General features: G+C 34.7%; 2 protein-coding genes across 2 annotated transcripts; one reads left to right on the forward strand and one right to left on the reverse strand.

Moving 5' to 3' along the window:
• Positions 1-1,121, reverse strand: K441DRAFT_691696 (carbon-nitrogen hydrolase; the record flags this gene model as incomplete). Its single annotated transcript, XM_067652499.1, has 3 exons — positions 1-380; positions 440-882; positions 940-1,121. 3 exons carry the CDS (start codon positions 1,119-1,121, stop codon positions 1-3), a joined length of 1,005 nt encoding a protein of 334 aa, XP_067510216.1.
• Positions 1,122-13,952: 12,831 nt separating this feature from the next.
• On the forward strand, positions 13,953-14,664 carry K441DRAFT_650143 (uncharacterized protein). Its single transcript, XM_067646989.1, is given in 3 exon segments — positions 13,953-14,192; positions 14,206-14,264; positions 14,296-14,664. The coding sequence occupies 2 exon segments, from the start codon at positions 14,217-14,219 to the stop codon at positions 14,443-14,445; spliced, it is 198 nt and encodes a 65-aa protein (XP_067510217.1). The 5' UTR covers positions 13,953-14,192; positions 14,206-14,216; the 3' UTR covers positions 14,446-14,664.
• Positions 14,665-17,778: the final 3,114 nt, after the last annotated feature.

Raw genomic sequence — 17,778 nt, forward strand, 5'->3', positions numbered from 1 at the left:
TTAAGTTCCTAACATTAACGCCAACTCATTATGCCCTCTTCGATGCAGCTTTTCCTGATCATCTACTCCTAGCCATAGCATATCTGGTCTGCTATAATGCCCACATATATCCAGAAACCCTTTTGCCTTGAGAATATCATCCATATTTAAGTCCGCATACAGAATCCCCTCTTCTGTCTCAGACATCTCTTCGGAGAGCTGCCTCCCGTCTGGCCCAAATATTGCCGAACTTCCCCCACCAGGAACATTCATTGTGACTCCAGCAGCGGAACCCATACGATCAATACCTTTCTGCGAGAGAATAGAGGTTGTATGCAGGACGAATGTCTGTGATTCAATGGCATATGTTTGCGAGAGGTTCCGGCACCCTAAGGGCGCCCCTGTCAACAAAATCCTAGACAGTTCATTTCCACACTAGGAATTGCCGGTAAGCTCCTACCTTGACTGGACATCGACCATAACCCCGGACCACCTGTATGCAAATACAAGGGTGGCCACGCCGCTACATGTATCTCTTCATTCTGAGTACAGGTATGATATTTTAGCAGGGGCTGGGTGTGTTCCCAGCATGCCAGGGCCCCTACTCTTCCTATATTTTGGAGGTTTACAACATTAGCCAGTGAACTCCCGGAGGCATCTCCAAAAATGGTCCGCTCCATATGGGTGGGTTTCATCTTCCGCCTTTTCATCCTCACTTCCCCATCAGAACCGATAATCGCTTGAGCTATGTAAAGAGAGTTCTTGTAGTTTTCGGCGAAGCCAAGGACTACATTGATTCCATTTTCAGCTGCACTGGCACAGACCCGAGACATCTGCGGGGAATCTGCCCTTAGAGAGTTTTTGGTGTATGCGGTAGCCATATTGAAGTCGACCGGGCGGGACCTAGCGAGAAAATCAACCTCGCAATAGGTAAAGCTGAAAAAAAAAACCGAGCCGTACCATACCCAGGCTGGGTAGCCAGGAATCCAGCATTCTGGGAAAGTTATCAAGAGAGCGTTATTTTTCGCAGCTTCTTGGATGAGCTGACACGTCTTGTCAACAGTCTTATCAAGATCTAGCCATTCTGGTTCCGCTTGTGTGACTGCAACGCGGACAATGGATGGTGAATATTCAGTGCTCATGGTGAGATTATTTGCTGAAGTAAGGGGGATGGAGATACATATATTGCTGACGGCGTGCTGCGGAATGCTTACTCCAAGCGATAACGTAATTGATAGTTGTCTCGTTCCCAGACCTTATTGCCAAGGCTTACCTTGCCAAGACGCTAACCGCTTTTGGCAAGACCTTCGTTAGAAGGTCTGGTACACGGTTCGGATTTTTATTAGTCCCGCGCGGGGTATTTGGGCCTATATACACCTACTTTAAGCTAAATTATCTTAACTTCCATAGCTCCCCAAGCTATTCCTAATGGCTAGAATTACCAAATCAAACCTGGCGAAGAAGACTACGTTGCCTAATTTACCCAATTCTAATTCGTTATCTTATTATCGCGCCCAACGCCCCAGAGTCGTGACTGCACCCATCCCATAACTACCGCCGCCCTCTTTTTACCGCAGCTAGAGTACCTAAATTAATAAGCCAGCTTTAAATAATACTTAAGGACTGCTAGTAGGTATAGATTTACCTTGTAAAAGGGGGTAAGCTTTATATAGAGCTTCGTATAGAGCTTTGTATAGAGCTTTATGCAGAGCCTTATGCAGAGCCTTATACAGAGCTTTAAGCAAAGCTTTAAGCAGAGCTTCGAGTAGAGCTTTAAGTAGAGCCTTAAGCAGAGCTTTAAGCAGAGCTTTAAGCAGAGCTTTAAGTAGAGCTTTGAGTAGAGCTTTAAGCAGAGCTTTAAGTAAAGCTTTAAGTAGAGCTTTAAGCAAAGCCTTAAGCAGAGCTTTAAGTAAAGCTTTAAGTAGAGCTTTAAGCAAAGCCTTAAGCAGAGCTTCGCGCAGAGCTTTATATAGAGCTTTAAGTAGAGCCTTATATAGAGCTTTAAGTAGAGATTTATACAGAGCTTTATATAGAGCTTTTTATAAATATATAGGCGTATAAATATATATTTTTATACTAGTAATTAATTATAGAATTTATAGAAATAATTATATGGGAAATTATATAGATATTTATTTATTTATTTATTTATAGTAAGGCTAATAATACTATACGGCTCCTAGATCTAGGGCCTAGGACTAGATAGTAAGGTATTAATAAAAAGCTCCCTAGCGCTACTAGCTAAACTATAAAACTAGTACCTATATAAAACTATAGGGGCCTATAGGAGAATACTACGCGCTATACTAGAATATAAAGTAGTAGATTTACTAGTAGATTTATATATTAATATAACTACTATATAGAGAATAGTTATAGTATAAGGCCACCTGTAACGGAACCTTGTAGCAAGAACTATAATAGGCTTATTAATGGGCTAGGTATATAGGTAATACAAATTAAAGTTAACAACGTAATAATAACTAGTGGAGTAGTTGCCTAACAGATTAACTTTAATTATATTCTAAGAATTACTATAAGGAAGGAACTATCTAGGTAGGGACTAAGGGTCCTTAAATACACAACCGTACTCCTATAAAATCCTTCTTGTATATAATATACGTGTGCTTTATCTACTCTATTATAGATTACGCAGATCCTATAGATTATATAGATTATATTACGGCTCCGTAACGGATCTAGTCAGGGGGCTCGCTTGAGCCTTGGCATATGTATATAGACGTGTCCTTTTCCACCTTCTGCTCCTCATCTTGATATCCGGGTCCATAGACATTCCAATTGTACAGGCTTGCATACGTTCTAAACGGCGCTCGTGCCTCGATTGACTGAGTCGCTGTGACAGATTACGTTATATAACCTTAGTTACTATTCCTTATTATATAGCTCTATTAGCTCCATCCTAGACTATACTTATATTAACTAACTAGCTTCTTCTAACTCCTCTCTAAGTAGTCGTAATATTGTACTTAAAGCGTTTATAACACCATCTCCCTCCTCTCTATCTTTGTCTTTAAAGATTCCTAATATCTCTAAGTTATTTACTAGAGGTATAATATCCGTCTAATTAATTTAGTTAATATTATTGCTTATTATACCTAAAGCAATTTCTTCTTCTTCAACCGCTTATTGTACTCGCACTATTGCTGCGATATTATCTCTTAGTAAGATTATACCATCTCTATATTCTTACTATTTAAAAAAGGGGTTAGTTTATATTATGTTAGCAAACCTATTTTCGCGACAACCACCCTCTTATTTAGAGTACACTAAAGTGAATATTTATTCGTCTTATAACGTTTGCTCTATCTCTAATGCTAAATATACGCGATTTGTTACTCTTAATAATTATCTAGTTCCCTAATTAATTTATCTTAGGGTTTTATATTTAATCTACTACTATAAAGCTATATAATAAACTGTCTATTACTCTAGCGGAGTTGCGCCGTTTTTATAATATAGAGTGGGAGGCTACTAATGCTTAGTAACGGGCCCTTAAGTCTCGTCTTACGGCGTCTACTTAGTTAATCTATCTTAAGAAGGTGCGTAAAAAGGTTCGTTTTAAGGAATAGAAGCTTATAAAATAGGGTCTATAGGAACTTAGTAATAAAAAAATGGATTCTCTTTTAGCTAAGAAGGAAATAGATTTAAGTAACTCGGCAACTGCTCTTCCTGGGTCCCCCTTAGGTGACTTATTTTTTAGCGATCCTTTTTTATTAATAGTGCCTAACCTAATCTCTTTTAATACTCCTATACCTTTCCTATAGCGTTCTTTAAATTCCCTAGTAGCTCCTAGGTAGTCTTAGTATAGCTTATCTATTTAACCTTATACTATATTTTATTATTAATGTCCTTATAACTAACAATCTTCGAAACTTACTATTTATCTTTTTCTTATCCTCTCTATATGTCTGCTTTATAAACTAGTGGCTTAATATTCCTATATACTAGCTCTAGTATTGTAATATACTATATAGGGTAGATCTTTATTTTGGCTGATAGGTTTAACTTAAATATAACTAATAAAATTCTTTACTTAATTTTAAAAGGTCCTAGTCTAACGTGGTCTAATTTCTTACTTAGTTATTAACTCTTGAAATTTTTGTATAGTAGCTATACTTTATCTCCCTCCTTAAGATCTGGTCCCTTAGATCTCTTAGCATTATAATACCATTTTATTCTCTTTTATACTTTTTTTTACTAATTCTATAAGGTCTATATAAAGATTTATTAACGTCTTTATTCTTTCTTTAGCTATATTACTTATTTTCTTTACTTATTATAATAATAACAATGTTCTTAGCTTATATCTGTAATTTACCTTAAATGGTAATATGCCTATCCCTTTTTAGGGTATTATATTATATGTAAACTATATAACTAGTAATAGCGATACCTAATTATTCTATGCGTAATTAATATAGTGTTTTAGATACTGCTCTAATATCTAATTTAGTTTTTCCGTTTAACTATCTATCTATAGATAATATACGGTAGAAGTTGCTACTCTAACTCCTTATTCCGCTAAGAATACCTCCTAGAATACTGCTATAAATCTTAGATCTCTATCTAATATAATTTTACTTAGTGCTCTATACCTTATAAATACTTCTTTAATATAGATTCTAGCGATATCTTCTACTAATATCTCTTCTATACACGCTATAAAGTATCCCTACTTTATAAGCTTATTTACCATTACTAAGATTACGTCGTAATCTTATNCGGTAATAGGATCTCTTAATTTTAATAACTTAATAATAAAGTCCTATAATATAACCTCCTATAATCTCTCTGGTATTTTAATAGGTTATAGCCCTCTATATAGCTTATGCCTTATTAGTTTATTTCTCTAGTAATCTAGATATTTTTTAGTAACTTTTTACGCTAAGCCCTAGATTCCATTAATAATGTACTCCTTTTAGAGTCTTAACACTAAGCCTATAGCTCCATTATGTCCTTAAGTTAATCCTTTATAGAAATCTTCTATAAATTATTCTGCTATGCTTCTTAGGATATACTTTACTTTTTAATATTTATATATATCCATCTATAGATCTTTTAGCTATGCTTTTAGAATCCTTTATACCTAAAAGCTCTCTAGTAACTTATAAACTTTACCTAGTTCTTCCTAAGTTACTATAATTTTTAGATAATTATACCTAATTAATCCGTCTATGTCTTTTCGTAATAAAGCCCCTAATAGCTTTTCGTTATTTTATAGTTTAGCCTTTTAACTTAAAGCGTCTGCTTATATATTGTCTGTACCTTTAGTATACTAAATCTTAAAATAGTATTCTATAAGTATCTCTGCCCATCTAACCTATTTTTAGTTAAGTTCCTTTATTATTAAAAATCCTATTAGGTTCTTATAATCTATCTCAACTATAAATAGTTTCTCTATACCTTGCAAGAATACTCTCTATTTCTTTAGTGCTATAACTATACCTAATAACTCCTTATTGTAGATGTTATAGTTTAACTCTAGTAGTGTTATCTTCTAACTATAGTATGCCACTAGGTGCTATTTATTTTAATATCTCTATATAAAGTACGCCCCTAGTATATAATCTAATATATCTATTTTTATAACCGTCTTTAGTTCTAGTTAATAGATCTTAAGAACTGGCTCTTAAGTAAATAGCTCTTTAACTTTTTTTAAATAACTCCTATTGTTCCTCTCCCTATACCTATAATTCTTCTTTCTTTATTAATTACATAAATGGTTTAATATCCTTTAACTATTGCGCTATAAACCTTCTATAGTAATTGTAAAACCCTAGAAACGATCTTAACTATATAACGTTCTCTAGTTCTTACTAATTTACTATAGCCTTAATCTTCTTTAGATCTATACTAAGTTGGCCTAGTTTAATAATAAATTTAATAAAATCGGTCTTCCTAGTAAAGAACTTGCATTTCTTAATTGCTACTAGCATTTATTCTTCTTATAGTCTCTTTAAAACCTATTTAACGTGTTCTCCATATTCTTCCTTAGTTATTAAGTAGATAATAATATCGTTAAGATATACTATAATAAACTCATCTAAGTATTCTCTTAATATATTGTTAATATGCTTCTAAAACGTTACTAGTGCGTTTATAAGCCTAAATTGTATAACTAATAGTTTATATAGTCCTTCCTTTGACCTAAAGGCTGCTTTTTATTCGTCGCCTTCCTTAATTCTGATTTAATAGTACGCCTATCTTAGGTCTATCTTTATAAAGATTTGCGCGTTGCCTATCCTGTCTTAAATTTTACTAATTAAGGGTAAAGGATACCTATCCTTCCTAGTGATGCTGTTTAACTGTCTATAGTTAATAGACAGCCTTAGTTTGCTATTTTTCTTTAGTATAAATAGTACTAGATAACCTACTAATAACTGCGATGGTCTAATATATCCCTTTTATAGATTTTCCTAGATAAACTCTTTTAATGCTCTACCTTCTTCTTTAGTAAGCTTATAGATTGGAAAGAACCTTAGACTTATTCCTAGTTCCAATTCTATCTTATAGTCCTATACTATATACTCTAATAGCTTTTCACTCTTTAGTAACCATAGTTTCTTACTATACTTATAGTATTTCTTTAGTATATGGCTTAATCCTTTTTCTATTTCTTTATAGGTCGCTCCTACTTAGTACTATACCAACTTGGCTTATTATCGCATTTTGCGACGTTAAGTATCTTTAATATTAACCTAACCTATAACCTAATTAATTTTTGGATTATATTCCTGTAACCAAGGTATTCTTAGTACTGCCTTATTATTTCCTAATAGTAATATATCAAAAGACATCTTAATTTATCTCCCTTTAATAGTTATCTAAATAGGTCCTATTTTAAGATTAATAATACCTCCTCTATAGGCTATTAGATCTCCTAAAATTATAACTAATAGGTAAGGATATTCCTTTTTCCTGTATAGTAATCCCATTTTTTTAACTGCTGCTAGCGAGATATAGTTCCTTATTGCTCCACTATCTATTAATGCTTTAAATTATTAATCTTACCACTTAACTTATAAATTTAGGTATTATCCTTAAATTCCTTTAAGGGTTTAAGGCTCTACTACTAGTTCCCTCTAGTCCTATAGGCCTCTACTTTTCCTAATTATTAGCTACTTAATCCTATTTATACTTAGTCCGCTCTTAGCTAATACTTAGTTTACTTTTTATCTTTAATATACTATAGACACGTATTCTCTGGGCATTCCCACCACTATCGTCTATTTAGGTATTCTTCTGTAAGAAATCTTCCTAGTTAAAGTATTAAGTCCCCTTAGCTTTATACTTCTACTAGGTGCTAACTATATATATATTTAGCGTTTATATACTTTACCTTATCTAATAACCAGTGTATCCTTACTAGGTATTTTCAGTTCTTATCTTTAGGTACTCTATATATATTATACGCATTATCTACGCACGAAATCTATACTAATATATAGTGTGCTTAGTGTCTTAGGTTAACTCTTAGCTTATTTTTATCCTAGAGTTTAAACCTCTCTTATATTAATTTAAGCGTTACAACTTTACTTACAGGTACTATAATTTGCCTCTTACTTCTCTAGTCCTCTAATTACTCCTTTAGATCTTTTAATATTATAATTAAGGCTCCTTTAATATAACTTATAGCCTTTTCTATAATTAGGTGGTTTTAGATAACTTTCTCGTCCAACTATATATAGAAATCTTCCTACTCGTCATTATACCTTTATCTATACTACTTTTAGTATAGCTGCTAGAGTATATACGGCTCGTCCATAAGGAAGTATCTTCTTATTACTACATTATAATAGCTCTTTATGTATCGTTCTTCAAACCTAGTTAAAATCCCTAGATCCTCTTCTTATTCTAGTTTAGTAAGCTATTTAGCTCTTAGTATGCCTGCTCTAGGCCTATTAGTAATCCTTTATATAGGTGCTCTGTCCCTTATATAACCTAGTATGCTAGATCTCTTATCTAGTTTTTGCTCTTGCTATAAGGTAATTCGCGCTCTAAATTCCTTTATGGTTTCTTTTCTTTTACGTCTTATAAGTGGATTCTTAAAGTCTTCTTACTTCTTAATCTTAGTATTAACTTTTTAATTCTTGGGCTAAACACTTTATTCCCCTAGTAAGTCTTCTAGGTCTATATATCTGTCTCCTAGTCTAACTACTATTTATACTATAGATTCTCTAATCTATAAAGAAGCTCCTTACCTCTTATTTATAGGTGTCCTTATTTATTTTCCAAATTCTTAATCCCTTGGATTCTTTAATCCTAAGCTTACTTCTAACTTAAGCTTCACTCCTACCTTAGTCTAACTAGGCTTAGGTATTCTTATCTCATCTTAAGAGTCTTGTGCCTATGGGAAACTCTATCCCGAGCTTATTTATATATCTTTAAACTAAGCTACTGCTCTGCTCCATTAGTTATTGTCTATTATAGGTCCTTAAGCTTACCTTATCTCGTCTTAAAAGTCTTAGTTATCTCTTATCTTATCTTAAAAATCTTAAGCCTTTAGCCTTTTACCTTTATCGAGTACTAAAGTAGTTCGCTGTTCTACTTCTCTTATATCTTATAAAGCGATAGACATTGTGTCTAGTGGGGTCTTAATCCCTACTAATGTTCCTTATTCTATAGTAGAATTATCCTCTACCTCTTATATAACATCTCTGAGGTCTGCGTACTCCTAGTAAGCCGCCCTTATTACCTTATTATTATAAAATGTTTCGCCTATATTAAATTCATCGTCCTTAATATCTGATTTGCGAACTGGTTTATTAATCCCTCTATACTTTATAGATTTTGGCTCCTATAGCTAATAGCTTGCGCTATACTTAGCGTCTTTATAAATTCGGCATACGTTATTATAACAAAACGCGAAACTTCTAATTAAACATTCTTTTGTTCCTCGTAGTATACTATTATCCCTCTATACGTATATATCTCCTACTACTAGTCTAGTTCCCTTTATTATATAGTAACTCTAACCATCTTTATAATCCCTTGCGAAATAACCTTATTTCCCGTAATTTATATAAGCTCTATCTTTAAACTACTAACTTTACTATAAAGTCCGCCTAAACGTTTTCTGCTACTAAGATCCTTAGTTTAGCCTGTACTCCTTAGTCCTATAATTACTAGATCCTTAACCTTTAGGTTTCTATAGTTTCTTACTCTATCTCTTATAGGCTTCTTTAGTACCACTTAGGTCTATTAGCTTTACGCTATACCATAATTTCTAACTTGGCTTTAGTTATTATATACTCTACGCCTTATATAACTATAGAACTTTATCCTAACCTCTTTTAGTCTATTTCCTTTAATAGATCTAATTATTAATCTTAATTACTTAATCTATTAACTCCTATAGGGTATCCGCATCTTCTATTAGGATAATTACGTCCTAGACTTTAGCCTTAAGTCCCTATTTATACTATGCTATAAGCGCCCTATTATTCCACTTAACTTATATTACTAGCGTCTAAAACTATATTATATACTTAATTGCTAAGGTTTATTACATAATATTCTAAAGTTTTCTTTCCGCCGTAGTTACTGCCTCCGGGTCTCTAAATATTTACGTAAGTCGTTCCACAAATCCATTCTAGCTTAAGAATATAAACCGTACCTCTTAGTTTATAGTCGTTATCCCGTTTGCTTATATTTTTATAAGGTAAAGCTTAAACCACTTAAGTGCCCTTCCTATTAAGAATAATCCGGCATACGCTATTTAATTTATAGGTATTACCAGCTTAGCTCCTTTCTACGCAACCTTAAAATGCATTTACGTAAGGAATTCTTTAAGCTTTAATCTCTCTCCTAAGAATCTTTTAATTAATAGTAACTTAACCTTTACTGCGCCTATTCCGTTAATCCTAGTTTTAAGTGCTACGTTATTTTCTATTAACTAGTTAACTATTTTTTATAACTATCTAACCGTTACAGGTTGCTATAAGTTAGTATTTGCCATACTAGTGTCACCTGACCTTAAAGTAGTTGCCGCCGTCAATAGCGTCATAGTGGCTGCTTTTGGTGGCATATTATTTAACTTTCTGTATTTAATACTATAACTAGGTAGTAATTGTGTAACGGAACCTTATAGTAAGAACTAAGATAGGCTTGTTAATAGGCTAGGTGTATAGGTAATATAAATTAAAGTTAATAACGTAATAATAACTAGTGGAGTAGTTGCCTAATAGATTAACTCTAATTATATTCTAAGAATTACTATAAGGAAGGAACTATCTAGGTAGGGATTAAGGGTCCTTAAATACACAACCGTACTCCTATAAAATCCTTCTTATATATAATATACGTGTACTCTATCTACTCTGTTACGGATTACGCAGATCTTACAGATTATATAGATTACGTCACGTGACCTTAGTTACCATTCCTCGTTACATAGCTCTATCGGCTCTATCCTAAACCGTGCTTATATTAACCAACTAGCTTCTTCCAACTCCTCTCCAAGTAGTTATAATATCGTACTTAAAGCGTTCGTAACACCACCTAGTAAAAGAAAATATATACTAAATACTAAAACGTATATAAGGAATAAGATATATATAAGGAGCGAGGGCCCCTTAAAAAGGTAATACGCCTAAGTATACTAGCTAGGAAGCCCTCTACCTATAGGTAATAAAGAGAGAGAAAAAATATATATAAATTACTAGCTTACTAGGTGGAGACCTAGCGCCGTATTAGTAGAGTACTACTATAGTAATAGAGGATAAGAGGCTATTAGTATAGATAGAGATCTACTATACTTATCGCAAGATAAGTAGACCTTAAATAGAAGCGATAATAGAAGGAGGTAGTAAAAATATAAGACGTAGCTATATAGAATACCCTATAGTTAATACTAATACTCCCCCTATATAAAGGACTAATAAAGGTAAAATCTATAGCTGCCTTCCTACTACGGATAGAGATTTTAAGCCTAAATATATAGCTAATAAGTATTTATATTCTAAATACTATACCTTAATATACTTATAGATAGCCTATTTAGTTAGTATACTATATACTACTTTTTTTATAGCTACTGCTTAGTAAGGTATTAGCTATTTATAAATATAGGTATAAATAATATTATCTATACTCTCTATAAGTAGGGGCCTATAAATAGTATTAAAATAGCCTATAGGCTAAGGAGTTCTTTAGTAATTCTAAGTAGTATATAAGATCTAATAGGAGGACACTAAAGGATATACCCCTTTTAGCCCCTTAGAGACTAAATACTGCCGCCTAGCTATAGGTAGTACGCTAGTAAATTACTAGATACTTCTACTACCCCCCTTAGATCTTCTAATATACCTAAAAAGTATAGTATATAAGGTAGACCTAAAGATATAAAAATATATTAGTTTAGTAAAGATAAAATGTATAGAACTAGCTAAAAGGAAATACTTAGGGTTTTCCCCTTATAGGGCCTTTTCCTATATAGAAAGGTAAAAGCCTATAAAGACCTAAATAGGGACTAAATTAGGCAATAAATATTTATAAAGAGATTTAAAACTTTATATTAAGCTTTAGGCTTAAGTATATAATTATTATATTAATTCTATTTATTGCCCAATTTAGTTCCTTTTTAAATCTATATATACTTCTACCTTTTTATATAGGAAAAGGCCCTATAAGGGGGAAAACCTAAGTATTTCCTTTTAGCTAGTTCTATACGTTTTACCTTTACTAAACTAATATCTTTTTCTATCTTTAGGTTTACCTTATATACTATACTTTCTAAGTATATTAGAAGATTTAAAAGGGGGTAGTAAAAGTATCTAGTAATTCGCTAGCGTACTACCTATAGCTAGGTAGAGGTATTTAGTCTTTAAGGGGCTAGAAAAGGGTATATCCTTTAATATCCTCTAATTAGATCTTATATACTATTTAAAACTACTAAAGAACTTCTTAGCATATAAGCTATTTTACTACTACTTATAGGCCTCTACTTATAGAGAGCATCTAAGTAATATTATTTATACCTATATTTATAAATAGCTAGTACCTTACTAAGCAGTAGCTATAGAAAAGTAGTATATAGTATATTATTATTATTAATTCTATTTATTACTTAATTTAGTTTATTTTTAGATCTATATAGGCTTCTACCTTTTAGTGTAGGAAAAAGCCCTATAAGGGGGAAACCCTAAGTATTTACTTTTAGCTAGGTTTATGTGTTTCGCCTTTACCTAGCTAATATATCTTTATATCTTTTAGTCTACCTTATATACTATACTTTTTAGGTATATTAGAAGATCTAAGGGGAGGTAGTAAAAGGGTTTAGTAATTTGCTAATAAGCCGCCTATAACTAGGTGGGGGTATTTAGTCCTTAAGGGGCTAGAATAGGGCGTATCCTTTAGTATCCTCCTATTAGAGGTTGTCGGCCTTGAATTCGACGCTCGTGCCTTAATAAAGTCGTAATTATATCTCTATTAGAATCGCTTTGCTGCTCCTTATAGGCTAGTTTCAGATAAATCTTATTGAGATAAGTCTTAGCATACCCTAAATAAAATTTCAGTTGCCTTCTTCTTTTTTATTATCGTATAAAATATAGCTTTAGATGTGGAATTAGAAGCTCTTAACTCTATTAATACTTCTAAATTAAAAATAAGAGGTCGCTTAGCTCTTTTAATATAGGAGCATACCTGTCTAATAAGCAATAGTAAGCCCGTACGAAATAAAAAGGCCCGTTTTTTACTCTATTATAGGCACTGTATAGAGTTATACACTATATAGTCGACTTCTAACTTCTAAAACTACTTAGCGTTAAAGTATGGCATTACGGTTAAGCCTAAAACTAGTTATATAAAAGAAGCAATCAGCGTAGTTTTCAATGTCAATATTGCTAATTAGATTGATCAATATTGGCGAGTATTGGCAATATTTGTAATATTTGCAGATCCTCCTGGCACCCCTTCAAAAAAAATTCAACTTTAACATCGTACGGATAAATTATTAAGTATTATAGCTTCCAAAGCAGACTTATTACTTTTTATACCTATCTTAGACTCCCTTAATATAGAAGAGTTATTAAACTGCTAGTAAAAGAAGGCTTTTAACCTATAGATACTAGTTAGTAGGGATTTGCTTCGCAAATCCTATCCCTCCGCCGCGCTTTGCAGTAGGGTAAGCTTTAGGCAGAGCCTCGTGTAGAGCTTTAGTAGAGCTTTATACAGAGGTTCGCGTAGAGCCTTATACAGAACCACGTGCGGCGTGCAGGCATATAGACGTATCCCTTAACCCGCCGAAATTCGTCCACTTGGTATCGATAAGAACCAACCAATAAGATCAATGCAATTAATCGTTGTGATTAGAAATATAAAGCCGTTATAAAATCAGGCAGCGGCTACGGCTCTAGTAGTGAGCCTTTAGCGACCCGATTTGGTTAAACGTTATATTAAGTCGGCTAAACAAGGTCTATATCATTGGAAGTATAATTAGAAGGCATATTTAATAGTATTGTATTAATTAAATCTACTTAGGCTATACGCGTACTTCTGATTCTGGTGTTCCGCACGGACCATATACTTAGTGGACGTCGGCGGGTTAAGGGATAGATATCTATCACGTATAGATATTTGTATAGCCGTTCGTGTAGGTAATTAATTAATAAATTGATTAATTATAGAACCATTTGTATACGATTATAGAGTCTTTCTAGTATATTAGTTGTAACCGACTACCGGTACCATGTCAAAACGTCATTTGTCTCACTAGCGTACCACCTTATTTCAGTTGCCTAGCCCTTGACTCAGTCACCGACTCGGTCTACTTTCATGTATTTATACCACTTGATTTCCATAGATTTACAATTAAGTCGCTCGTTCAATTCCACACACTGCAAAGCTTATAGTTATGAGCCCGGCCTGCCTACCGTACTGCATCTGATCTGTACAATCAGCGCTTACTAAGCAATTAATCTACCACCTTTGCAAGTGTTTCGAGCTTCTTCTGGGTACCGCTCTTATACTTATGATTACCTTTATTTACCAAACGTACGGACGATCGAACATCGATCGCATTGAACATCGATTAAACCGAACCGAACCTAACCGTACGAACCCGACCGTACGAGCCTAACCTCCTTCAACCCAGATACACAACCATTCGACAGAGTCAACCTATCCACCACAGCGTAACGACCTCATATGGCGTCCAAGTGAGAGCCTAGTCAGCGCGATAGCCCGAGCACAGAGCTAGAGCAAGATGCCAGAGCGAGATGCTAAAGCACGGAGCCAGAGCAGAAGCTAGCTTAGATATACTAATAGTAAGAAACAAGGATACTGGGTAGACACAAGGAAGGCACCAGACCGACGGCAGCTAGAGGACCGTCGCCAAAACTAGACAACCGTTCGAACGACCAGCTAGCGAACACCAGATTAATTCGACTGGATCGATTAAATCGAATATCGAACATCGAATCAAACCAAACCAGAGCCTCGATATAGGCCTGTCGCCAAATCAAATCAAGGCCTTCTAGGAAGGCACCAATACTACACTAAACGGACGATCAAACCAAGCGTACGAACCCGACCGACGAACGACAACCGACCAATCAAATCAAAAGCTCAGAACGTCAAAATAAGGTTTCGCTAAGAAGCTAACTGGACCCTTCTTGACCCTTTCAAATCGAGAGCGAACGACCAGTTACAGCAGACGACTCCCACAGTACTATAAGCTTGTAGGGCAAACCAGACACGAGGCAGGGACCTGAAAGAACCAGACACGAGGCAACAAGCCAGATACGAGGCAGGTCCTGGGGCTAGACACAAGGCTTGTGCTAGATGGACGATTACTAAAACAGTATGGAAGGATCTAGCACTACTACAACTTAGCTAGATACTAGATGGACGGTTACTGAACGACATTTAATTAAGAGACAACCATTACCAGAGCCGTACAACGACCGTTCAAACACCAGAACAATTTAATCAATCGATCAATCGAATTGGGCCAAAGCCAATATCAACACAGGAACAATTAATTTTGATTTTAAAACTCCAGCTTCTACAGCACCAGTCAAGCCTACATCGGCACCAGTTGCGATAACTGCAACATCACCAAATTCGACATCTTAACGTCACCAGAGTTACCAAGTAACTACGTCTATTACCTGCAACAACAGCAGCGTCCACCTCCTACAATAACAGCAGCTTTATAAGCACGTCAATGCAATTGAACAGCTTCAAAGATCTACCTCGACTACAGCTCAAATGACTACCTCGAGTTCTACCTCGACTACAGATTAAATGACTACCTCAAATACAGATCAAAACATCTACCTCGGTTACAGATCAAATGACTACCCCGAGCACAGATCAATTGACTGCCTCGAATGCAGATCATAACACTACACCTAAATCAATTAATTCAGTAGAGCCTCCTACAAAGGATGCTGAACAGTTACTGATTCCACGCAGGACTGTATCACCAACTCCTAGTAGAATGGTACCTCCAGATCTACTAGCGTCAAACACCACAAGGACTTTAAGACGATATCTTAGATACAATTAAAGCAATTCCTGACCAGCCTACATCGGCACCAGTTGCGACGACCGCAACGTTACTAAGTATGACGTCTACAACGTCACCGGAGCATTAATATCGGCCCATTAGCGAATCGAATTAAGCTTCACCATTCCTAATTTGTACCCAAATTTCCTATTTTTGGTACAGTTTCTACCTTTATTTTTCTTTCTACAGCTTTAACTACACCATTAAACCTGGGGGAGTGTATAACGGACTACCGGTACCATGTCAAAACGTCATTTGTCTCACTAGCGTACCACCTTATTTCAGTTGCCTAGCCCTTAACTTAGTCACCGACTCGGTCTACTTTCATGTATTTATACCACTTGATTTCCATAGATTTACAATCAAGTCGCTCGTTCAATTCCACACACTGCAAAGCTTACATTAGTGCTGCGTGTTAGTAGAGCTTGGAGTGGAGTGGAGTGTAGAGCTTCGAGCAGAGCCTCGCGTACAGCTTTTGAGCAGAGCTTTTGAGCAGAGCTTGAGTAGAGCTCCGTGCAGAGCCTTAATAGAGCTTCGAGCAGAGCTTCGAGCAGAGCTTTAAGTGGAGCTTAATAAGGCTTTGAGTAGAGCCTCATGCAGAGCTTTGAGCAGAGCTTCGATAGAGCTTCGAGCGGAGTTTTAATAGAGCTTCGAGCAGAGCTTCGAGCAGAGCTTCGAGCAGAGCTTCGAGCAGAGCTTCAAGTAGAGCTTCGAGCAGAGCTTCGAGCAGAGCTTCAAGTAGAGCTTCGAGCAGAGCTTCAAGCAGAGCTTCAAGCAGAGCTTCGAGCGGAGCTTCGAGTAGAGCTCCGAGTAGAGCTTCAAGTAGAGCTCCGAGTAGAGCTCCGAGTAGAGCTTCGTGTAGAGCTTTTGCAGAGCTTTGGTAGGACGCGTACGGTCGCAAAAAATCTAACTACCCTTCTACTGCGCCACCATAAAGCCATTATATAACTGGCTACTTATAGATAACGTAGATAGCAGAGTAAAGAGGCTATATTAGAGATATAGAGCTTTAATTGCGTATAGTTGTGGTGCAGTTAGGGGTAGTTAATATTTAAATTAATTGATTTTGGTGAGTGAGCGCGTGCCAAGACATTTTATAGTATGCAAATACTTCTACACGCGAGAATATATTATAAAACTGCCAATCTATGCCAATAATTTGCATAATATTTATTTTTGAAATAAATATATTCTATTATAATAATTTTGTCCAAATTATTGCCAATATTCCAATATTGACACTGCAAATATTGACAAATGCCAATATTTTATTGGCTGGATTTTTGCTTATTGAAAACCACGCTAGAAGCAATACGGGATTAATTAAAAGATCTTTACCTTAAAGCGTCGTCTTAAAATAAGATAGAAGAGCTAAATTTAAAAGTGCTCTAAGCGGTTCTAAATAAGGAAGTTATTAATAAAGCTCTTATTATATTAATTTTTATATAAAACTTACTATTTTGGATAGTTAAGTAGCTAAAGTTCCATATTCTTCTATAGTTAATTAATTCTAAAGTAAATAGCCATATAACTACAGCCCATTTAGAAGTTAGTAAAAAGATCTATAACTTATAGCTATTATAAAAGGATATTATATAAAAGAGACTGCAGTCTATACTTATAAGCATTTATCTCTCCGTTAATATCTAGACCTCTTTAAATAATTACCTTCTCCTTACAATTTATGGCCATTTTATTAATAGCTCAGAAAAGCTTATAAACGCTCTTCTTAGCCTTTATACGGTAGCCTTTTATAGCAGGGACGAGTAATAGAATACTCTTCTTTAAATGCTTACGGACTACGAGATTACGTAAAAGCTAGGTACTATTATATCCAATAACTATACTATAAATAATAAGCAACTAGCTTCTTTAAAAAAAAAGGAATTAAAATAGAATCCTGTCTACTAACAGATCCGCTATTAGGGTTATATTCTAAACCTTACTATATAGGCTTTCCTTTTTAAAGACCTAATTACTTTTAATAATATTAAGTCGTATAAAGAGGGAAAGGAGTTAGATCCAAAAGAGGAGAAAGAGAAAAGTAATATATTATAGAAGCTTAGCGTACTTAGAAAGCTTTATAATATTACTATACACACCTATAGCTTAGCTAGTTGTATAAGGGAGTTTGAAAGCCTTATAGGGAGAAGAATTCCGCTTAATAAGTATACGAGGCGGAATAGCTAGTATCTTATACTTAGTGTAGCAATTTAGAAAGAGTCTGCCATTAATACATATATTATTCGACCACCAAATATACACTT

Source organism: Cenococcum geophilum (genome assembly GCF_001692895.1).
Source record: "Cenococcum geophilum 1.58 unplaced genomic scaffold K441scaffold_1, whole genome shotgun sequence".
Lineage (NCBI taxonomy): Eukaryota > Fungi > Ascomycota > Dothideomycetes > Gloniales > Gloniaceae > Cenococcum > Cenococcum geophilum.

What these genes read in the sequence shown, in the direction of transcription:
- K441DRAFT_650143 (XM_067646989.1), top strand. Translation starts at nt 14,217, where the DNA reads ATGCTAAAGCACGGAGCCAGAGCAGAAGCTAGCTTAGATATACTAATA. An exon ending in CTAGCTTAGATATACTAATA is followed by an intron (nt 14,265 to 14,295) that starts GTAAGAAACAAG and finishes GGTAGACACAAG; the next exon opens with GAAGGCACCAGACCGACGGC.